The sequence below is a fragment of the Ammospiza nelsoni genome, chromosome 2, assembly GCF_027579445.1.
Source record: "Ammospiza nelsoni isolate bAmmNel1 chromosome 2, bAmmNel1.pri, whole genome shotgun sequence".
Taxonomy (NCBI): domain Eukaryota; kingdom Metazoa; phylum Chordata; class Aves; order Passeriformes; family Passerellidae; genus Ammospiza; species Ammospiza nelsoni.
In genome coordinates, this window is record NC_080634.1 from 91,906,096 (window position 1) to 91,930,877 (window position 24,782).

The 24,782-nt window shown below is 39.2% G+C and overlaps 2 protein-coding genes across 2 annotated transcripts in view; one reads left to right on the top strand and one right to left on the bottom strand.

The window, feature by feature from the left end:
• The window catches only part of LOC132070245 (pinopsin-like), a 69,818-nt gene extending 61,579 nt beyond the window's left edge, over window positions 1–8,239 (top strand). Inside the window, exon 4 of the mRNA XM_059466903.1 lies at window positions 8,024–8,239. Within this exon, the coding sequence (XP_059322886.1) occupies window positions 8,024–8,239 (216 nt within the window). The remainder of the gene's footprint in view (window positions 1–8,023) is intronic.
• Window positions 1,536–24,782, bottom strand: part of ST6GAL2 (ST6 beta-galactoside alpha-2,6-sialyltransferase 2) — a 172,785-nt gene continuing 149,538 nt past the window's right edge. The window contains exons 4-7 of the mRNA XM_059466902.1: window positions 22,349–22,446; window positions 19,115–19,216; window positions 17,842–18,016; window positions 1,536–6,378 (exon numbers count right to left, since the gene is read on the bottom strand). Coding sequence (XP_059322885.1) covers window positions 6,104–6,378; window positions 17,842–18,016; window positions 19,115–19,216; window positions 22,349–22,446 — 650 coding nt within the window. The 3' untranslated portion in view covers window positions 1,536–6,103. The remainder of the gene's footprint in view (window positions 6,379–17,841; window positions 18,017–19,114; window positions 19,217–22,348; window positions 22,447–24,782) is intronic.

The following is a 24,782-nucleotide window of genomic DNA, read 5'->3' on the forward strand; positions in this document are numbered from 1 at the left end:
AAGCTGAGTTAAAAACCCTGAGATATGTCTTCCAGCCAGATCAGAACAGGCAAGCTAATAATGCAAATAAACAGACCAAAATGTCTGTATGAAGTTTCCCTAAGAACTACTGAAGCGAAACACAGCTTGCTTCTATGATTAAAACAACAAAAGATACTTCCAATAAAGGTATGTTGTTCAAAAAAGGGCAGTGCAACTTTGGGAATAAACCTGAAAATGAGTTGCCTCCAAGGCTCCCTGAGATACTATCAGAAAGGTAATCTCTAGCTGTCCCTGCTGAAGAATAGTGTGTAAGCAAGATGTCCTCTGTACCCCACACAATATAGTTAATGGATTTGCACCTCCTGCTGAGGTACAGTTTGAATGCAGTGAGACAAGAATGTCCTCTCTGATGTCACAGACAGTGAAGGTGACTGAGCATTTAATAGATGGTGAACACAGTGATCATGTTTTCTTGCTAGTTTTTTAAATAAAAAAAGGAAAGTTGCTGGATGTAAAAGGTATCAATTAGTTGCTTCATGCATAGGTCCCAGCATTCAGTTTATACTCTAGAGTGTCTCACTGATGTGAGCTTTCTGAGAGGTGTTACTGGCGTATCATGGCAGCAACTAGCCCCTCAACACAGCCTGTCAGGAGCTGGTGCAATACACAGGATGAGCTGTGTGATTGCTGTCTGCCAGGAGAGTACATGATGGCAATCCAACTGTTATCATTCCACTAATGTGTAGCCAGCTGTCTCGTTGGCAAGGACTCAAGATGAGTCCCTGGGATGAAAACACTGATTAGCACCTCCACTGGCCCAACTCAGGCCCCTGTGTAGTTCAAGCACTACCAAAGAGCAGCAGTATGCCCCACATTTAATGGATGTGAGCTGGCTTGTTGTGGTTGAATTATACAGTACTTATCACAGACTGAAGGGCAAGTTACATTTTCCCTTTGGTAAGTTGTTTTTAATTTTAATTAATAATTTATTTAAAAGCCCGTTCTCCCTTAAAGACAACACTGGATTCCTTGAATGTGTAGCACAGCCATTTAGCTGAAGTGTATCAGCATTTCAGGTACATCACCAAGTCATCAGAGCACGACCTCCATACCTGACAATCCATGACCTCCTTGCTTGACAATCACCAGAAATTTACTGCTCATAAATTGACTGAGCAGTATGGTGAATACATTGTCCCAGGGAATCCTAGCACATCTGCTCGGGTGCACATGTTCACTTTAGGATAAAACTGGCTTTACAATATTTGCCTTTTTTATGTAGTTTACTGTGATACCTCTTTGTCAGATTAGCTGTCCATTTCCATTTCAGATCTCATTGAAATTGTGGGCAGAACTGACAGGCACCTTCCCTGTTTTGTTCCACCTGTATTTCAGTGTCATTCATTTAAGGCAATATGAAAAGACCAGCACTCCTAAACAAATGAAAACAAATGTTTTATTTACAGGAAAAAATCTGTACACTGTGTATACATAAAAATATACAAAATCATAATAGAAAATATAAAAAGTGTTAAAATGTATACAAACACTGCTTAAAAATGTGACTCCTGTAAAATCTTAAGGTTTGTTATTAGAGTACACATTCATTTAAAAAAATCATCATACAAAATAATTCTCAAAGCTATTAAAAAAGTACACAGTCTATATTTGAATAGTTCAATGACTACATATTTTAAAGAGTGATGAGATGGTATGAGAAAAAGTAAGGCTTTTACACACAACTCTTATTTCAAGGACAAAATTCTGAATCTGATTGCTAAGCCAGAAAGAAGACAGTCAAAATTCATTAAGTGATTCACGTACCCCTGACATGGGCTACTTTAATTTCAAACATTTTTAAATCAGGTATCCTCCTTGTGTGTGAGAGGACAGATGCTGGGAAAGATTCAAATAATTTTAACAGCAGGCTTCTGAATTGCCTACTTCAAAGCAGGATTTCATTTAAATATGCATCAACTTTAGAAAGCGTGAAGGGAAAAATAGTAACCATTTATTGTTGCAGCCAATGCATTTAATACTCCTTTCATAGTACATCTGTGTCACCGTCCAAATGGCATTTTCCATCCTTAAAAACTTCTGAAGAAAAAAGAAATAAAAAACCCCACTAGGGATTGCTCCACATGTGTTTTGAACTCCTGTTCAATTCAATCAGTCTCTTAAATGACTGTGCTCAGTCTGTGCAACCAGTGAGTGTAGACACTTGTCTTCATTTAAAAAAAACAGCTCTTTTGGTTTTTCTGACTTTGGCAAGAGATCTACAGCAACAAGTTCAGAATTCGGATGTCTTCACCAAAGAAAACGTCTTTACCAAAGACAAGAAATGCTTAAATTAAATTTGTACAGAATACATTAGTGTTTATATCACCCTTCTCTCTCTCCAAAGGTACATCATGGTAATTTCACTGAATTTACCAGAGTTTCTACAGCATAAAATTGCACAACAAGGTAAAAAAAAGATGTAGTAGTTTAATCCAAGGACGGACTGAGCTATGAGTTTATGCTGAGGTAACCTTTAAAACTGTAGAGAAATTGAACAAAATAATGATTATTTTCTAGTAAAAAGATTTTGGCTCCAAATGAGGCAAAATATTTCATAATTTTTTCTAATTTAACAAAAGAATACCTTGATTTAACCATTCAAAACTGAATGCATAAAATAATAGAGCACCGCAAGTCAGAAAAGTTACAGAATTCACAGTGGGGAAAGAGGAGCATAAATAAATTCAGCATAAACTCAGTGCATTTCCTTAAACGGCTGCTGTGTTTCTGGTTTGTTCCAGTTAACTTTAACTGTTGTCCACAGCACCAGGGCACAGAAATGAGGCTCAATAGTGTTTGAAGGCAACTTGTTCCTACTTGTCAGTAAAATTCCATAAATTTAAAGCCTACAAGTGCAAAGGGAGCTCAGGGGCCCAATAGCAGAGGCAATTGCTTGGCTGATGATGCACCTTGAGATGCACCAGGTTTGTGCAAACCTCTCTTGTCTAGGTGCTGTCCCACTCTGTTAGTGTGGGACAGCCACATGGGAGAGCTATGAAGCCAAGCCTGTATCTTTTCCCCCAAAAGTCCCATGATCTTGGTGAGAAAATACACCTCCTTTCACATTGCTGCATTTACCATGCATCTAAACCCAGCACTCTCACCCATTATTTTTAGAAGAGCTGTGGTTCAGTGTTGTTACACGTTGACTGTTTTAAATTTACTGAATGTGGTTCTTTGCAAACATTTCTCAGCTCTCATAAGAGAGGGGGGAATGCCCATGAATTCAAAAACACTCTGAGGGCTCTTATAAAAGCCAGAATGCCAATGCCACAGAGAGTAAGAAGAGGTGAGAGAAGCAGCTCTGCAGGTCCTCTATGTTTCCCCTTTATTTCTGCCCCTTCACCCCTTGCAGCAAGTGGAGGGGAGCCCTCAATTAGCAGATTAAACACACTCGCACTTGTGCCAGAATCCGAAGGAGGACAAGACAAGGTAGGAGAGAAAATGCTCTTTAAACAGCCACAATGTGTTTGAGCAGGCAGACCAGTAAAACATCACAGTGGATACCAGTGTTAGAAAGCCATTCCAGGCTCATTTTTTAAAGGTTGGCATCACAGGTTGGTCTTCCTCCTCTGTGAGCAAACGTTTGCAGCACAGCTCTGCAGCATCTTCTGAGGTGATGGTGCTACGACAACTGCATTTGCACTTATGGAAGGAGGGCTGACTGCCATATAAAGAAGGATATGGCAAAGAAAAAGTTTTGGCTGCAAGGGCTTGAGTGTGCAGTCCAGTAAATTAAAAAACATACAGTTCCTTATATAACAGACCTGATTCTGCATTGGTATATAAATGACGTATGGAGTAGGTATGCTTAGCACTTGTTACATGAAACGTTATCATTTGCCTTGTTCTGTGTAAGCAACAGCTATGTTGATTATTCTGAAAAATTATTGAGAGAATAAATAATACTACATAATCTTGCTGTGGGTGGTTGAGCAATGCAATTAGCATTTTTCTTCTTTGTGAAAATCGAAATTAAAAGTTAGTGGTTGCAGGCCAGTCAAAGGGATTTTTTTTTCTTTTTGGAACTCTAGAAGTTCCTGCTTATTGAAAAGTAGCATCTTCACTAGTCTTAGAAAGCTAAAATCTCTTCCTTTAGAGTTATGTCATAGCTAACCCAGGGTACAGCAGAGAGACACATATTTAATTGCACTGTTTAGACTGCTTATGATTTGCAAACAGGGTATGAAGTATATGGAAAAATAGATTAGTTCCATGTAGGCTATCTATCCTCCATGCATTTAAATAAGAATGTTATTAACTTCAAGAATGAAATTTGCCACCACACATAACATTAAAAAGAAATTGGTGTGTAATACATCCAGAGTCCAAGCCCAGTATGAGTAAAACTTATTAATTTTGATATGTACCAAAATGCCTTATGGACATAACTTTCCATACAACACAGAAGTACAGTTATTAGATCATCTACATGATTTCTGTCAACAAGAAGAATCTTAAGATCATCATAAAGCCCAAAAAGAAGGCTAAGTCCTATGTAAGATATTTATTCCTCATTTCAAGGAAGGAAAATAATCCTTCCAAAAGATCCTTCCAATACCGCTTCCCAAAGAGCTGAGCAAGAGAAAAAGGATTTTATGATTATCCTTACATTACAATTGAAGGTGAAATAGTCATTAAAATTATTTACTTTTCTTTGCCTTTCTGGCAAAAGGCTTTTTGCTTAAATCAAAACACAAAAAACACTTTCTACTACAACCAGTCAGCTATTCTTTTCAATGTCCCTTTCAGCCGTCTGCTTTCTTTACTGGATGGATAAGAGTAGGATATACCTGTACTTTTGTGTCCACATATTCCTGCTGAACTTACTCTAAAAGAAAATGTACAGTCAGGTGGGAAAAAACCAAACCAAACCAAAAAAGAGAGAAAACCACTCTAGAGCATTAACTTTTAGAATTGCCTTAAAGAATATTGTCCTTGTGTGTTATGAATGAAAATATCAAACCATCTCCATATGCAATCTGTTGTCAGGTTTTTTTGCAGGCATTACAGCTTTTCTGGGTTATAGTCTTTCAAGCATTAAGTAAAAAATGTTGATATCATCTTCTTTTGTCAGAAAACTTTGCCTTTCTGAACAGCAAGAACTTGTGAACAAGTGACTTTGATTCAGATACCAATGAAACACGTAAAAATAATGTCTGCATTCCTGAATGCTATCTTTGTTGACAAGTGGTGAGCCCCTCTATGCTTGCTTTTCAGTGTAATCAGTGAATGCTGCACAGCCTCCCTTGGCTTTCTTTGGATCTTTTGTATCTTTACAGACCGGGGGAAGGCGCCATTTCCATCTCACACCTTCCTGATAGTCCTTTCAGGGAGAGTTTTTCTTCCTAATTGGGTTACAAATATGTTCTTTTTTCTCTAAAGAAATGGTTTCTCTCTTCCCTCTTCAGTCAGTGTGAGCATGGGAGACTGGCATCCAAAACCATATCGGTAGTTTAGCTGGTTTAGCTGTGTGCAGCCATCTCTGACTGCACACACTTCAGGGCTACCCTAAACCCCTGTTCAGCTGGAGGCCTGGAACTGAGCCTGTGTAGGAACGGGCACTAAAGTCTGCTCTAGTGAACGACTGCACAGCTTGGAGTAGCAATTGCTTCATTCTGGGACAGTGTGAAAATCCCATGGAGTCACAGGAAATGCTGCATTGTTCAACTGGCCGCTCTGTACATACATGAACAATGGAGGCTGTTTCAGGTTGCCAGGTTTGACAATTAAATAAATTCATTTAAAAAAACTTACAGTCTAGCATATGTGGCATGAGACCACCGACAAATTCTGACAGTCACACCAACAATGATACATTATATTTCTGCCTAAATATGTCCTTTGCACCTTCATGAACTAAGCTTTTGCTTTTATTCTGTAACTATTTGCAAAGCAGTAATAAATACTCAGGCTCAGAAAAGAAGAATTTCTCACGCCTGCTACTTAATTACAATTTATAGACTCAAGACTAGATTGGTCTAAGATATATTTTTTCAAGTATTCTCTTCTTGTTTATAGTACGGCAGTAGTACCTTATTGCACATTGTTTCTGTAATAATTACTTCCAGAAGTGTGGGAAATTATTTCGTTTGGGGCACTTGACAGCTTTGAACCCTGGCAAAATGACTTTCCCCTTCCGATACAGATCATCCTGCAAACCTTTGTTCATCCTCTGCACCAGGAGCTTCTCGTAGAGCAGGGGATGGTAGGCCCCTAAGGTGCAAGCTGCATCGTAGTAGAGTTCATGGTAGTGGCACAGGTCGGTCTGTCGCACCGAAGGGATGTACTCGTACACATGCACTTCATTGCACATGGACATCATGATGAGGATACCTGCCACAAGAAGTGAAAACAAAAGTGAACACCAGCTTCCACTTCTCTTGCAGAAATTTCCCTGCAGTCATCCAATCTATTTTTTCTTTCTTTCTTTTCTTTGCTGCCACACACCTCAAGCATTCTGTAAAATCATTAAGTGAAGCAATTGTTCCTTTTATTTGAGCAGCTTTCACTTGTCCCTGATACATAAAGATTGTGGTCCCTGTAGAGTCAACAGAGTAGGATAACAGTCATAAAGAGAGAAAAGCCTGTAAAGAACTTGCATGTCACCACCAGCCTCCTGAGTGAGAAGACTGCTCTTTCCCACTTCCCACCATTTACTCTATGGACTGCCCACAAAACGTTCCTCACAAGAATCCTTGAAACATCTCCACCTTACTGCAATGTTGGTCTTTCTTAGTCTGAAATTGAACAAATTCCACTTTTCCCATCCACTTGCTTCTCTCTAAGCAGCAACACATGCAGAAGGGCATACAAAGAAACATCAGCCATGAAGTGGTGGCACAGAAGCCCACAGCTTCAGACAAGTCTCATGGAGAGGCACCAGAGATGAATTCCTACTTAAAGCAGTGCTGCCATAAGGAAAAGCCCCTCACCACTTCCTTGTTCCAGCAAGGAGAAATCCACAAAATGCCAACTCATTTTTTTCTGCCACATGCCAATGGCACACTATCATCAGCACCATCAATTGCAGTCTTTATAGCCTTGAAACAAGAGAAATATTGCTGTTGTAGCTGCACTTTTTCAGATGGACTAGTACCAGATAATGACCAACAACATTGCCTAAACTATAATACTTTCACATCAATCACAGCTCCTGGAAGATTTTTCTGTTTCATAAAGCCATGCAAAAGGAAAGTGACATGAAGTAAGTTTTGGACGCCATTCTTTTTTTTTTAAGATTTCACTTAGAAAATAAATTTGTGTAGAAAATGTATTGAGGCACTTGTAGCATTACTGGTATCTCTATCTGTGGAATAGGATTGTCAGCTCTCAGGGGAGGTAGGGGTGTAACTCTGCTCACTTGGCACTTGCAGATGAGAATTAATGTAACTGTTGTTTGGGGCTTTTGTCTACACAACAGCTTTGGCATCATCAAAGGTGTTTTGGGTAGATCTCAGAAGTGAAATGAATGAAGATAAAAAATTACTTTTGTTTCTTAATTAAGCAAAGCCATTTTCTGAAGTTCATTTTGCAGTTTGGGAATGCAGGGATTTCAATGCTTCCTAATGAAAAGAACCCTATGTTCTCCCTGCTGTGTATCATTAGATTATCAAAATGACTTTTCCCTGCCTGATGTGTGAAGTAACTGAAAACCAATTACTTCTGTGATTAAATATTTTAACAAAAATTAAAGGTTCTGAAAATATTTTATAATTGTTTACAGCTTTACACTCTACAGAATCTACAGTGTTAGTAAAACTAAGCATATAGATTCTGAAGTTCTCAAATTTGAGTGTACTTTAGTCTTAAGCAGCAAGAAACACATATTTATGGTGAAAAAGTATTTAATCCCTATGTGAAAAAAAGGTACAATCCTAATAAACCAAGTTTCCTTGCATTGAAGATATTATAGAGATGCTCTGAACCGTGACCTGCCAAGCAGCTATATCTAGAATTGTTTGGTTTTTTGTTGTTTTAGTTTTACAAATGCTTTCGCCAGCTTTTCCACTGCCAACCTCCTTCCTCCACTGATGGAGAGCCCACCTACCATTCCAAGGTAACTGTTATCCAGCTGGATCAGAAGGCAGATGGTGGAAACGTGTGCAATAATGAACCACATCCAGAAACAGACAGTAAAATGACTTCTCTCCTGTGCCCAGAGACAACTTCAAAAGCTATACCACCAACATCTTAGAAAAACTGGCTCTGATGGAAAGTAAAAGCCTTAACCAAAGTATGTTTTATTATTTCACTGCCACATTACCAAGCTAGCTCTACAAGTAATAAAGGAAGTTGACATTTGTGGGATTGAAAAACTGCCAAGAACAAAAATTGTGACTTCTTAAAAACAGAAAATTAATCACTTAGCCCCAGACATGATTCAACAATGACAAAATTTTAAGCAGTATCATTGACTTTCCTGTAAATTAGTTAATGGAGGACTTAGAAGTGGAAGAGTTTTACCTTCTAGTGGTTCAGTGTTCTCCAGAATCAACCAAAAAGGCACACTGGACTATCTAATTTAGCTCCTTACTTTTCCTGCCTGGTTCCACTCAGACTCTGTCTTGGGACTTCAGTCTAGGTTGTTGATAAATAACCATAACTTCTGCTTACATTTTTGCTTGTGCTGGACAATGATGTTTGGCAGGAGGAAAGACATTGACTTGGCAGACTATTTTTGAGTGGTATCCACTAAGTTATAGCATATTCTTGTGTTGAAGTCTGAAAGATGAGCTACAACAACTACTAGAGATTACCACACACAGAACTGTCCCTGTGCTAGAGGCTTATCTGTCCTGGTGGAATCAGGAGCACACCTGGCACTTCCAACAGGCTTTGTGTTGGAACATATCAAATACTCAAGCTCTAGTCTGGGCAAAATCAATGGTCAGTGCCAGGCTGTTCTTCCTTTAGCACCTCTAACACTACAGACGTCCAGCCCATGGGACCAACAGTGTGGTACAACCAGGATTTCCATCCAAGCCGTCTGTGGGTGAGATGCAGGATAACACATGAACCTGAGGAGGTAGGGCCCTCTACTTAGCTGGCAGAGCCCCCAGATTCTCCCTTGAAATGATCTGCTCCTGCTGTTCTGCACTGCTTTCAAAAAAAACCAAAACAAGAAAACAAAGGGATGGAGAAGAATAAAAAAAATGTTCTTTTTGGAAAGGAAGCCATCTTTTTTGTACAAATAAAGTCCTCTCTAAAATAGACAAGAAATGGTTTAATTTCTGTCTCATGCCTTGGAGTATTTGAAACCCCTCCACAGGGGACAGCCCTAGTGTTGTAGAGCCATTGCTGCAAACTCAATTTACAAAAAATGTTAATTGAGCATCTTTAAAAGAATAGCAGCAATTTAGACCACTAGGACATTTACATCAGCCCATGTACTAAGATATATTCAGGTTTTATTCTATATTTTTCGTAATGCCATGTGTCTAGGTTGTTTTACCTACGTCCCTAAAACAGCACTGCCAACAAAGCTCCCTGGACTACAGGTCTCACATTCAATCCCATATGTTTTCATACCACTCTTTAACTCCTCTCTTTGCTTGGTTTTAACAGTGCAGGGGGCTACTGACATCTTTATCCAGCAGATATAAGTGTGCCAAGCTGTCTATATTTTCATCTACCTTCCCTTCTCTCCTCCATTTAGCTTCAGGGATGTAAATTTTTTAAATCACCAATTGCTTTGTGCCACTTACATGACCCCCAAAATATTTTTTACATTGTGTTTGAACTTTAATGTTTTGGTTGCAGTCTCAAAGCTAAAGAAGAGGAATGTGCCTAACTGCTTTCAGACTTAATCTGGGCTCCATTAACTCATTTTGCTTGCCTGTGTATTCTGAGAAGTCCAAAGTTGCTTCCCAATTGTTATCTTTACACATTTCTGTCTGTATTACTGCTTTCTAAGTTTCTCTTTTGTGGCTGAATTTCTCGGCATTTTCTCCCACACTTGTAGTGCCAAAGTGTGCCTTGTTTATGTCCTATCCCTGTACCACCCTCTGAGTAGGTCTTTGCACTTATTTCTTTTGTCTGTACTTTTCACATCACTGCCCAATTCAACACAACCAATTCAATCTGCATCGACTTTGTTCCATATCTCAACACTCCTCCAGGATTATAAGTATGAATGAAAACCTCATTGTTTGATAGCCTGTAAGGTGAAGAATTTCCATATGATACACTTCAATATTTGTCTTTGCTAACAGTCCTTAAAACAATTTTCAGGTCAATGTACAATCATTATATATATAAAACAGCACAGACTGTCTTACATGTGACCTAAGGAGCTATTAATAAACAGGATGAGACAGTCATTGTCCCAACACAATACAGAGTCTGGACAGAATTAATCTTACTGAGTTGTTCATGCCCATCTCTGACCTTGCTGGTTTAAAGTATTCTTTACAGACAATGCTGGAGACAGGTATTTCTAGGGCAAACTCATCTGACTTATTTTAGATATCTCCTTTAGGATGTGTTGAATAGTTCACTTATAGAGAACTGTCCTTTTCGTGTGTTTCTCTCCATTGACTTGAAACCAAAAATAAGAGTCTGGTACTTGGCTATCAAGAACCTTCTCCTCTAGTCTCCTGTGTAAGTAGCTTTTGAAGCAACATGAAAAATAATATAATCTGTGCTTCTTTTCCAGAAGCACAATGAGAAGAAATAGGCATGATCAAATGTGCCCCTGGTGCAGTATCACCGGCTCCCTTGCTGTCAGCACAAGAAAGCAGGCACTTTTAGGAAGCAGTGCATGTCTAATGGATCATACAAGCCATTCCCCAGAAGCTCCTGGGGTTTTCTTTTTCTGTTGGCTATAGGAGAAGCCTGAGCAGCAGCATGGATAGCTGTACTCCCAGTATGGGATGAAAATTTCACAGGTTGAGGACAATTTGGGGCTCACAGCAATATTTAAGAGGTATTTTTTTCTCTAATCATTCTGAGGGTGACTAACACAAGTACAGACCTGCACTGGAACCAGCTGAAGTCAGGAAGCACAAATCCCGCTCTCTGACTGACCCAGACATGGACCATACAGATATGGCAAATTTAGGTGCAAGGATTAAGCTGATGGGAGATATGGGGTTTTTTTCTACTACTCATAAATACTAAGGTACGGGAATGGGAGTAGAAACAGAATTACAAAGTATTTAGGGAAGGCCAGTAGACATGCACAACTTCAGAAAATGCAAAACCTGAAAGTCTATAGGCTGTCTGTAGCATCTAAATATAAAAAAGCTTTTCAGATCTTAAATATCCAATCCATGTTTCACATTAAAGAAAAGGTCAGGGTTATCCAGCCTGATTTTAGTTTTGACAAACGTAACTGGTGCTACCAGACATTCAAAATCACAACTGAAGATAATTCTGCATAGGCCACTCTAATCTAATTCTAATACCCTTGCTTGATTTTTTTAAGTCCCATTTGGATTACAATTGTAAAAATGGAAAAATGCAAAATAATTTTGCCTGTTTTGTGGTAGAACATTCAAAGGTGTGCTTTGTGAATGCTTTATAATTGAATGGCAATGTTCATGAACACCCAACTGAACATTTTAAAAAAAGAAAAAAAAAGAATTGTGAGCATAGAATACTCTTTTAGAAATACTATAAAATTTATTATTCCAAAGAAATGATGTGGTTGTCAGAGAAACAGTCAAATGCAACTTTGCTATAACAGGGCAATTGTAGATTGCCAAAAGAGTATCACGTATTTTGAAATATTATACATCAGTATTTCAAAAATCTTAGAAAAGTGTGTTTTCTCTTCTTGGCATTTTGGTTAAGATCAAGTGTAGTGTAGTAATTTTATTTTTTCCTATTAGGAAGATGCCCTTGATGTTAGAAAGTGTTGGGTATAGTTTAAACTCAGTCCAAATGGCACAAATAAACATAGCTTATACAATCTGCACTGAGGACATTTAAACCAGAATTATATGAAGATTAAATTCCTTGCATGGATGGTTTTTACAAATGAACATGGTCTATGGATTCTAATCATAAGGAGAAAATGTTTTTTGTTATTTGTTCTTGGCAATTTGAATAATTCCAAAGATTTTGATTTTCCAACATGAATATTGAATGGTACAATAAAGCATTGTGGTTAGCACTCTAATTTAAAAAAGAATATTTTCTAGTTTACAAATAAATAAAATATAGTTTAATATATCTTAATCAAAAGATGCTGTATGAAAGCATCTAGAATTACAAGTGTAACTCAAACATCAAGAACACAGAATCATTATAACATCATGAAAGAGCTGTTGAAAACATTTAAATATACATAATCTGATTCATTCCCATAATGTATCATTTCACACACATTGTAAATTCAGTTACAGAAAATAATTTAGCTGTATATACTAGTAAGTTTGTGTATTTGAAAGCATTACAAATAAGCATAAAGCATTTAGAAGTTACAATATTCTATGTGATAGTCTACTACTATAGTCTGTCTTGACTGGATTGCAGATACCACGGGAAACTCCTTGAAACTGGGCCAAATGTGCCTCAGTTATTCTTTGGTACATGCAGTAAAAATAGCTCTGGCTTTTTTAAACACTTTGTTTCTTAAAGAGGGTTCTCTCGCCTCTGGTTAGTTCATGAACTATGTGAAAAATATAAACCACAAGAAAAACAAATTATTTATCAAAGAATTGTCACCAAATGGCCCTGTGCCTAAGCTTAATAATTTGTGCAATACTTGTCATCTTTGATGTATAGATACTAGCATTACATAGTAGACCTTGAAAATTACATGTTTATAACTTCGTGAATGCAAAAAGCTCTACATTAATCACAATAATACATTCTATAATATGAGCATAGACTGGAAAATACTGACCAGTAATATAATGTAATTCTAAATGTATTGTTTAATTTTGGGTAGCACACTAGAATAATAAATTTTTAAATGTGATTTAAGAGGACAGTTTGCTCTTTTATGTCTCCATTTTGAGAAGTGGGAGGAGACACTCAAATTTCAGCATCCTTTTTGTTAGAGTAAGAATAATTTGAAGCTTATGTATTGGAGGTATTATTTATTTGTGAGCTAATACTTGAACAACACTGAGCTGGCAAGAGTGAGCATTACTCTGCTCCTGCACCAACTGCTGTTAAAGCAACTGAATTACAGCAACAAAGGCAACTCTTAATATGTCCATTTGTTTCTTTCAGTTCATGAAAGTGCATTTTTTCTAGGCAGAGCTGGAGGTCAGCTGTATACTGCTATGCAACATGCTCTCCAAAGCTGATTTAAATTTAAGTTCTTAGTCATACAACAACCTGCTAATGTTGCAGTGCAATGATAGCCTTGCTTGTACTATTGTCTTGATGCATGCAAATGAAGATTAAAATAATGTTATTGACTATTACTGATGCATAACTGTTAAAGCTGGAATGTCAACTGTAAAGCCTCAAGCAACATTTCCCTTCTCCCAACAATAAAGTAACCTGGGCTTAGTTATTTTGTGTTCAGTGGACTGTATGTTATGCTAAAATTTCTAGCACATATCAAAACTACCACCTACAGTGACAGCCTAAAATGTAAGAATCTACACAGGTCATGTTTTGATTGAAAACAAACCAAAATACTGCAGTCACAGCTTTCAGCTAGCTTTTAAAAAGATAAAAGTCACTGCTCTCTAACAGTACAAAAATGTGAATTTCAATTAAAGTCACCTCTGAAGAGGTAAATCAGGAAAGTGTACCGATGGACTATGGTAAGTAGGAATTTATAGAAAATCCACTAAGTAAACAGCGGACAGGAGCAAAATGTCCAAAGAAAAGCCTTTATATGATCTCAACATTATTAAAAAGCTCTCAGAATTTCCAAATGCTAATGTTCCATCCCATCCAATAAGCACAGAATGCTGCCCTTGGGAAACTCTGCAGTTTTACTCCTGGTCTTCAGATGACAAAAATTTAAGGTCAGAATAGGCTGTTTGCATTGGCTACCAAAGACAGTACAGGAACAGTCAGTTCTTACAGCAGAATGGCAACATTAGTGACTGACACTTTATATACTATCAGATTCAATTAAAAACTGAGCTTTGATATGTGCAGAAAGAAGGGAGGAAGACTGAGTTCACATTTCACAATGAAAGACTTATTAACAGGAAGTGAGAGGTGACTTACTTCTGCCAAAAGGTAGGGCAAATCCTTCCCTAGTAAGAGAGTTAATTTAGGATTTGCCAGTGGAATCCAAGTCTGAGGTTTGATGGTTGGAAGCTTATCTATCTTCTGAGAAAAATGGCATAGATCCAAGTCCAAGATGAGATGTAAACATATCAATACTCATTTAGCAAACTTATTTTCAGCCAAATGTGAACCAACAACTTTAACTGTGAAAAGCCACCATGGCAATTGCCTAATGCTAATGCAAGATGATGAGAATACTGTGCAGAAATTTGTTTAGAAGCGTGAAGGCAGCAGCTGCAAAAGCAATGCAAAAATATGAAGAAATGGCTTCTCAAAGCTCTTATAAGGATTAGACTAGGAAGACAAAGAAATGGTTTATTGTGAGGAGTGGCATTAGTTAAGCTATGACATGTCACAAAAGGCAAAGTTATAAGCCAGCTAAAGTCCATGCTGGTGTCTCAGGAAACAAACCAAAAGAGACTCCCAGATTAAAATCAAAAGGTTGGTTTACCCTGTTGGACATTTACCCACAAACCATCCCTCCCCAAACCAATCCTGCTCTTCCCATCCTCTCATTTCCCCTCCACAGCTGGGACATGCCCTGTGCTTCCCTCACCCATCCACAGCTATCAAATGCTGCTGCCTCTCCTCAGCAACACTGAGCCTGTGCAGAGCTGACCTAGCAAGGTTTGAGGGAGGCAGGGGGGCCAGCAAGTGCGAAACCCATTCTTTTCCCTAGCTCCCAGGCAGTGAAAAACCAGGGGAGAAGTTCTACCTCTTCTCTCTCTCTCTCTTTCCTCTAAAATCAAAGCACGTGAGAGACTTCCTCTTCCCCACTGGCTCCCTTTCTGAGAGATTTAATAATATTGTGACTTAAGTACTGTAATACAGTTATTAACCATGTTAAAAGAGTCCCCTGACATAAGTCACTGTGGAAGGATGCTGACTCATTGCTGCAGAAGAACACCTTGAGGACACATTCCACCAATATCCTCCCTTTGGCAAGATTCAGTTTCTTATAAATAGTGCCAAGCAGCAGGAATATATACAATTGTCAGGAGAAAAATGTAATTACTGAAGAAACAGTGTAAGACCATGCTGAAACATTCTTGACACTTGTGAAGAGACATTCTGATGTTTCCATGTTTGAATTTGTACATTTGTCCAGTTTTGTAAATTGGGTCTAATGGAAGCTAAAAAGTGTAGGGGCCTGAATATATGTATTGTTATAAAGGAGTCCTTGTGAATATATATATGTAGTGAGAGTCCTATGTATTAGATAGGTGGGTCCTGTTGCTCTGGATGAGCTACAGCTGTGGGATCCTTGGTTGGGTAGCAGCTGTAGCTCATGAAGGGCTCTGGGATAAAAGGGGGTTGGGTCGAGAGCCCAGGAGGAGCCCCTATGGAAACCATGAGGAACTGTGCTGCAGAGAGGAGCTGTTAAGATGGGACTCCAGAAATATGAAATACAATAAGATAACAACAACAAAAAAGCTTGGAACAAAAGTGCCTCACTTGACTCAGAACCATTTTTGTAACCTTTTCTATATGATTAAAATCATCATAGTCCTTGCTGGAAATTGCTCAGATTCAGGAATGTATATCTCTGTAAAAATTCATATCCCTATTTAACAACAGTCTATTTCCTTAATTTAGCTGTTTTAAGTACAGTGGCATTTAGTAGTGTGGTAATTTAATAAATTGTTTTCTCTTGTATCACTTACTCAATCTTTCTACTAATTCTATAGGAAATAATTTTATAGATTTTATAAGATCAGGTAGAAGCTCAATATTCAGCATTCCCCTTTCATACAAGTACACTATTTGTGTCTGCCAGCCTCAGTTCCAACAGGATTATTTGCTGCATGAGTGATTGAGAGATACCTGAACTGAAGACCAACAGGACTTTTCAGCTTTCTGCCAAGCTGCATTCTATTTTTTATGCTTTACCTTACCCTTTATGTCCCTGACAATATGCATTTGCTCTTTCTTAGATTATGTTACTTGTGCAATACAATTAATTCAATAAGGTCATCAAAACAGGAAGACTCTCCCTAATAAAATATGTAAAATACATCTATCAGAACAGTAGCTGGTTATGAAATGGGGTGGAAATGACATCCAATAAGCTCATCTTAATACCTTGTTTCTTTAAAGTTAGTAACAGCCTACCAAAAAGCACTGCTCCTTGGAAAAGAACAATATAAATAAAATTCCCACTAGAGAAGAAGGCAAATTTGCCTCTGTACACAGAGTATATTTATCTGCATAGCTTTTGTTGTTAAAATTTTGCTTGTTTAATGGTTTATATTTTCAAAGCTTTCTCTGCTTGAAGGATATTTTTTGTCACTAACATTTAGATTTGGGATTGAAGATTGCTGTTCTAGTCTCATAGTGAAATTAATTCCATTTCTTCAAAGAAAGCTTTTGAAGTGTTTTTTATGTATAGTGGAATTACAGATTGACAGCACAATGATCCTCTTCAATATTCTTACAATCAGCAGCTGTTAACCTATTTTTATCAACAGCTTCATTGCTACAAGAAACACTTTTGCAAAACGCAGCTGGTGAGATCATTTCGCATGAACTGTCTTCTCCCTGTGAATTTTTACAAGCAGGTTCCAAAAAAACCTCACTTCAAGAAGTAACCAACTGCCAACAACACACCAGGCCTCCTTTACCTTCCACTCATGTTCCAAGTATGCACAACCCACTCAAGGCAAAGATCAAAGATGGGCATCTCCCAGAAACCTTTGTATTCTCCCTCTGGGAGCTTCTGAATCCTCTCTAAGGCCTTTGGTGTGCTCCAAGGTGACCTAGGATGCCACTACTGCATACAGAACCCAAGATAAATGTTCAAAACTGACTTTCCCATATCAGATGCAATCTCAGGTGTCTTTGCTTTCAGATTCAAATACAAAGAAAAAAAACCAAACCATTTTCTGACCGCAGCAAATACCTATCAGATCAATTTCACAATGTCAGTGAGGAAAGGATGGAGTTTCCAAAGCAGAAGATGGTATTTGAAGCTCTACTGCCCTGTGAGTCTAGAAGCATAAGCCAGGATGACCCTGACTCAGCCTTGCCACTCTGCCTACTTGCATCCCTTAGACCTGTCCACACACAGAACCTGCTGTGGGCAGAGTGCCAAATTGTGCCCTCAGAAATACTAAGGAAGGACCAAAAAAAAATACAGTGGAACTCTATTGCTTCCAGTGAAGAAGAGAAGTGCTCAGACTGAGCACTAGAAGCCCTTGGCCTATGTCGAGAATACAGCTCAGCCTGCCATTGATTTCATCCTGCCTACATGATCTGCCATCTGAGGATTCTCTGCTCTATGATCCCAATGAGGAACTTCAGAACTGACTAGGTCCTCAAAAGATACATTAATATGGAATAATACGAATTTCTCATAGATATATGCATGTTTTATGGATATGATAGACATACTATGGATGCAAAGGGCAAGAAAGCAGAACATCAAATTCACCCAGCTGTTTTCTAGTTCTCATACTGTGTGTTTTTGCTAGTCATTGATTCTGTATAAAGCACACAGTACACATGTATGGACTTGATCCTCACGCAATGTATACGTTTGAAATTAATTTTTTAATCTAACATGTCTACTGGGACCATCTTTGGTACACCTACCAATAAACCCTGAAGAAGGAGGGTTGGGCTGTATCTTCTCTTTAGTGTTCTCCTGAATTATGTCCCAGAGCTGCCATATAAACTTTGGATGGAGGATGTAGAACGGCTGGGTTGGATTCTTCCTGCGATGCTGTACGTAGGGAGTGAACAGATCATAGTCTGGTTTCTTATACCACTGGAGGAAAAAAGTCACATGGTTTTTAATAGTAAGAAACATTTTTGAACACTACATGTACAATAGCATAAACTGCCTTCATTTGGGTTCTACAGAACAGAAGCAAAGGTAGCAAAGCAGCCTGCACTGGTGGATGCTTCTGCTAGAAAGACATTACTCACTCTGGGCTATTCTGTTTCTTCCCTTCATACAGAAACTCCCAATAAGTAATTGACTGCTGTGGGATGAGCCAAGACCATTTTTCCCCCACAGATCCACATTAAAGAAGAGGTTCAAAGAGCTTTAGCATGCTATCTGGGCCTGGGGGTGAGTGTTCCTCTGCAAGCGTGCCCGTCCCTGACGGAGGCAGCAGAGCCGTGACGCAGGCTGATGGAGCCTGCGTGGGAGCAGGCAGCCCCTGGCATCTGTTGCTAAGGGAGTGCAGCAGATGAAGGTTTACTTTCTACTCTGCAGCCTGCTCAGCTCCGAGCTCCCTGTGCCAAAAGCCATCAGATCAACTTGTCTGCTGGGGCTGCAGCAACAGCCAAAGTGGAGACTCCCCCAGTGACAAGCAGATGGACATCTGCTGCTCTCAGTGAGGGGGTGGACGGCAGGGCACAGATGGCAGTGGGACAGTGGACATAAAGGGAATGCTGGTGGGGAGGAGGCCTGAGAAATGGGGAAGGCACCCAGAGAGATTTTCACTTGGATGTTATATTTTGTTTGGGAAGGCAGAGGGGAAGATGGGGAAAAATTGATGCAGTTTTTCACCTTTCCTGATAAAACCTACTCCAGAAATCTAGCAATGCTCCCTCCTTGGCAAACACACAGAAAACTCACTGTTATGTGAAAACAGGAATGTGTTATCAAACAAATGCCACTATTCATCTATCCTCGCATGTCAGAACAGTCCCTTCCAGTATAAATGCTGGCTACTAAAAAGTTTGTGACCAATTAACCAATTTTGACCAAGTCCTATAGACATAGCATTCTCCACTCAGATACAGACAGAACCTGGGGCTGATGGTGAAAAGGGAGAATCAGGAGACTAAAGTAGTAAATTAATTTTCTCCAGTACTTTCAAATAATTGGGAAAAAAGGTCCAAGTGGATATCTTACCACATTCAGATTTGCAGAGTAGGGAGCAGGATCCCAGGCTACTAAAATAACATCTTTATACAAGGAGCTGTCGACAAAGTGATGGTTGGGATTGGTGAGAATCTGCAAACACAAATGCAAAGAATTCCACTGCATTAAAAGCAAGCAGGATCCAGGAAAATGGCAAAATCCTTCTCTCAAGTGAACAGTCTTACCCACGCTGCTGTTTGTTATGCTTCAGTTCTGGTGATTTTAAGCATCTTGTTTTGTTAAAAAAATATACAAAAAAAGGTTAGCCATAAACAGCACTCATGACAGTCTGAAGTAGCAGCATGCTGAATTACTCTCCATCTGTGAGGGATGTGATGGTACCACTTGAGATGCTGTGTTATCGTGTATCAACATTACCGTGTACTCTGGAACTCGAAAATGAAACAGTATGTCAGATCACCTGTGGGATCCTCTTGGACACGGAGCAGCTTTCTTTGAAGGGCTACAGCCCCCAAGGGTAATGTCTTTCTCTAATGTCACCCATCTCCAGCCACCTTTTTCAAGGTTTTCTCATTTTAACAGAAAATCATCAATGAAAAAAATGCAAATTAGACCATGACTGTACAAATTGGAATACCTAAAGAAACAATTCCAACAACAGGCATGTTACAGGGCTATTTTTGAAGGAATTGTCATTTTGCTCTAATCACCTGCTCTCATATAACTCCTTCCTGCATCTCCCAGTACTTTGCCTGATCATCCCACCACAGTGGAAGTCTACTCTTCACTCCTGCTGGCTCACCCCTTCCAGAACCCTCCAGGTCCAACTAGATCTCTTTGATTCCTGGTGCATCCAATGCCAGGCAGTTCAGCATTGGTCAAAACAGCATGAATTTTCTTCCAGCTGTTAAAATAATCAACATTCCAGACAAATAAATTCATAATAATTTTAATTTCCCTTTAGGATCCAATGAGCCATATTTAATTATGCATATTTTTCTTCAGAAAAATAATATTGTTGCCATAGCAATATTCTTCCTACCATAAACTTTGAGTTTAATGATTTCCATCAGCCTTCTACAGTAAGAACAGAATTAGTCATGCTGCTATCAGCAAGCATCCCCAACTTAATTTTCCTCAGAACAATTTTCACCTCAGAATGTAAACACCTTTTTTGAGTATACAGAGCAAATTGACCAAAAGGCCAAGATTTTAAAAGCTTGGTTCCACACTTAGCACACAAAGGAGCTCTTACTTGCCTTTCAGTAAACAAGAGTCCTCTGGAGGTGCTGTCCACACAAATTTCACTTTCAGTGAGTCTGCATTCATACCTATGAGTTTTTGCTGCAATAACAGCATCTATTAGTACTGTTATTGCAGCCAGTGCACAGGTTTCCTTCATATCCTTTGGGCTTTCACAGTGGAGAATATGAAGGAAGAAGGGGCCACTGCAGCCTTTTAATTAAATGAATGCAGGAGTTTCCAGCAGTGAGGAGAAGAGGAGGGTCAGTAAACCTGTACAGGTAACCCAGCAACAGCACAGGTAGGGAAAGCAACTTCCATCAAGTGGCTTGTGCAGATTTCAGTCTCAGAGAGGGCAAGGCTAACTTCTCACCAGATGCACAGACCACCGTGGATGGCTTCTAACCTCTTCGGAGAAGCACAAAGCTGGTGGGAATGCAAACACTTGTGAGGAAGCCATGGGAGCTGACCTGGTCAGAACTTTGCTCTCTGTTTTCTTGAGAGGTCTTATGGGGAGCAAGCCTTGCACAGTGCAGAAGAGAAGACCATGGGACCCTCCACTGCCATCCCAGTGGGAATGTACTGCAGCAGCTCTGGGAGCCAGAAGCCCCCAGTCTGCCCTGCATGGGGAGTAGGCAATATAACCACAATCTCTCTGAATTTTCTGGGGAGCTAAAAAGCTCAGATCACTCCCTGAGAACATTTCTCTCTTCTACAGGAAGCCTACTGAATCTAGTAAACTGTAAAGAGTTTCTAAACCTTTATCCTTGCCCAGTTCAGGAGTTCAGGCATGGTCAATGCCAGGACATTTTGGCTAACAGTAAAACAGAGAATCATGAAAGAAAAGGGAAAAAACCCAACAAAATAAAAAAAAGTAAAATAAAATACATGAAAATCCATGTTCCCTGATACACTGATTACAGCACTTAAGGCAGAATAAGATATTTCTGCTTTCTTCTTGTGAACAAAAGGGGGCATATTTAACCCAAATCACTTCAAAGATCTAGTCTGTCCTGCAGCCTCACAAATACCTACAAAAGAAGTGAAGTGAATGACAGCAAACAGTCCTCTTTTTGATGGCAAATAACATGAACTTATTCACATAAAAACCACACCCAACAAGAACAGGCTTAGCTTGGGCAGCCACTCAAAGCAAAAGAAAAAATGAACTAAAAAAAATTAATTACAGTAACTGAAAATTTTGCTGTCCTTCAACATGAATCAATACGTGCAGAGCCTACTGCACGGCCAACCATACTCCTGGAGTTGACTAAATAAACTTATTTCAGTGTGTCATAAAATTTCACTGAAATTCTCTTGTTGATTTTTATCTGCATTTCATAAAAAGCAAGGAGGTTTGATTTGCCCAAGACAGGAATTCAGGCAACAGCATTTTTGAACTTGAAAAACTACTCTCAACCATAAGGTGTCACTGTAGCTCGTCACAATCATTTATTTACACCCATACACAGAAAATCCCATTTTCTCTTGTTTCCATTCAGATGAACAAACTCACCTGATGTGTAATACCCTGCACACACTAAAGTTTTTTACTAGTTCTTTCCAAAATTTTAAACCATGATGACTTGCCTAGTGTTACACAAACTCAGTTCCCATTTCTTTTGCCTTCCAGCAAGGAAATAATTGGGGAACTGGAAAATATGAGAAAATAGCTTTGGAATCACCACAGCCTGAGCTCCATGAAAATCCTGGAGGCAATGGCTTCTCCAGGAGGTCAAGGTCTTCTGTGCTGACAGCTCTCTGGCATCCTGCAGAGCCTCCACAGATCAGTTCACACGAGAAACTTTACAAACTGGTTCTCTGAAACGAGGCTATCGAGCCACTCTACACTGACAGCAGTGCAAACATCCCTGTAAGGGAAAACTTTCACCTTCTCTGCATCACAACTGTTTAATCACTACCTGCTTCCCATATTACCCAACACTTTTTCAGAGGTTATTAACTTCCTGTCCTATTGTGCAGAAGAGACATTGACTTGAACTCTGAAAAGGAAGATCTTACCTGAGAATTAATGATCCGCATGGTTGTTTTATTGCCAACATCTTTTTCATAGCCACGTGTTGGAGCAGAATTAAATCTTAAAACAGCATCATGAGAATCTAGAAGCACAAATGAGGGGGTAATTCTTTTTTCTTAGCATGCTGAACAGTAAGATAAAACCAGTTATCTAAACTAATAAAAGCTTACACATTTGTCCTAATCTGGATATTCTAAGGATGATGAATTTTCTGCTATGCACAAACAAAAATCCTCTTGCATCTGCCATATGTTATTAACATAAAAGCCCACTAGGAAAAAAATTCAGATTAATCTATTAATTTAGCATGCAATACTAAAATACTTCTCTTAATTGGATAGACTTACTGTGGGAAGACTACTAGCACACCCAGTACACACAATTGCTCACTACTTCTATCACAAAATTTACAGAGAATTACTCCATGGAAAAGCATGTAAACTGCAAGGATATCTAATTGCACATTTGAATGAACAACAATCCTTCACTACAAGATTGTGTTTCACAGTATTTTATAATACGTGAAAATCTCAGACTACCCCAAATCTATTAATCATACTGTGTACATATTCTCAAGCTCAGTACAAATCTTAAAGAGCCTCTGTATGGCAGCCAGCCCACACATCTGCTCACACAAAGAAACCTCAGGATCCCTTGGTAGCAAAGATCTAACAGAGCTGAACTGTCAAAGTTACTGCACAAGCAGTTGACCTTGGAGTCATGGAGAAGAGAAAGCAGCTCTAGGTCAAGTATGGGTCAAGGGTAGACACCACATGCAAGCCTCCATTGGATAAGAGCTAATCACCCTCCCAGTGCTTCTTTCAAGGGGATCTCAAAGCCCAAAAGGTGTGAAAGAGAGCAAGACATATTATCCACTGTCTAGAAACAACGGCCCCTGCTGGTAGGTGGTATTTGGTCTGTTTTTATCCCTTCTGTCCATGGAAGCTGAGAATATGAAATGCCTCAACCGACAGGTAGTCTGTATTGCTGCTCATCTCTAGTCATTTAAAATGTGTTATCTCTAGCTCAAAAACTGGAAGAGACAAAAGTCTCCAAAGATAACCAATGTGCCAATGGAGACTTGGCTTGCTCCTATCAAACTGGGATCTTTCATCTTTTCCCTCCTTTACTCTGCACTTCTTGTACTCCATACAGGGAAACACGGTGTGGCATGCAGCCAGCAGTCTGATCTCAGACATACATGTTAGCATTAATATGTCATGTCTGAAAAGAGGGATTTTGCCAGATGCCCACCAAACCCAACTCTTCAGAACCTTATGAGTGGAAATTTATTCTGTGTCCCATGCAGGGACAGCCCTAGCCTCAACACCCAGACTTCATCTACCAAGCATCTTGATTGTGCAGGAACTAAAGGAAATGAAGAATCTGCAGGTACTTCACATATTTGGAGAAGGAAAAGAAAAACACAAGTTTGTTGTAATGAATGTAAGAACATAAATTTGGACCCATGATTGACAACTTTTAGACAATCTGTTGACTGAGAACTGGATTATGAAATGGGAATTGTATGATTTGCAGCTTAATTGTGAGACAGCTTGATGCATTTCCAACAACACTCATGCTGATTCTTCATAGACAGATGAAAAACTTCTTCTTTGCCAAAAATAGCTGGTTTTAAATAAACTGATTTTAATCTTAGTATGTGTTTGTAGATAAGCATTTTAAAGATCAAAAACCTTTGGGGTTTGATCACAGATCCCTGTTACTTCCTATGATGCCAAAATAATTGGCTCTCTCAGTTAATATCATGATCACAATGGGAGTGTTTGCTATACTTGTACAGTATTTCCATGCCTACTTTCATTTAAAAACAGTCAGAGGGGTGGGGGAGAGGAGGGCAAAAGGCAGAACACAAATTAACATTTTTGCTTGTGTTTCTAATAGGAACACAGAAGAGGGAGCTAAAGGCCTGTGAAGGGAAATGTCCTTCACTACTTCTTTCATGGGTATTTTTTTTCCTCTCTTGGGAGAATAAACCATGGAATCACAGAATGGTTTGGGTGGGGAGGGACCTTTAAGACCATCTAGTTCCAACCATCCTGCCATAGACAGGGACACTTCCACTAGACCAGGCTGCTCAGAGCTCCATCCAACCTGGCCTTGAACATTTCCAGGGGTAGGGCATCCACAATTTCTCTGGACAATCTGTTCCAGGGCTTCACCACCCTCACTGTAAAGAATTTCTTCCTAACATCTAATTTAAGCCTCTTCTCTTTTACCTTAAAATTGCTCTCCCTTGTCTACCATTGCTGTAAGCAGTCACTTGGCCCCCCACAGTCTGGGCCAAATCCTCTCCTCAGTCACTGGTATCTGCCCTGAGAGAGTTTTATAAAAAACCTTCTGTGACTGCTGGTGCCCCAACATCTCCTTGCACAACACGTATGAGATCTAAAAATT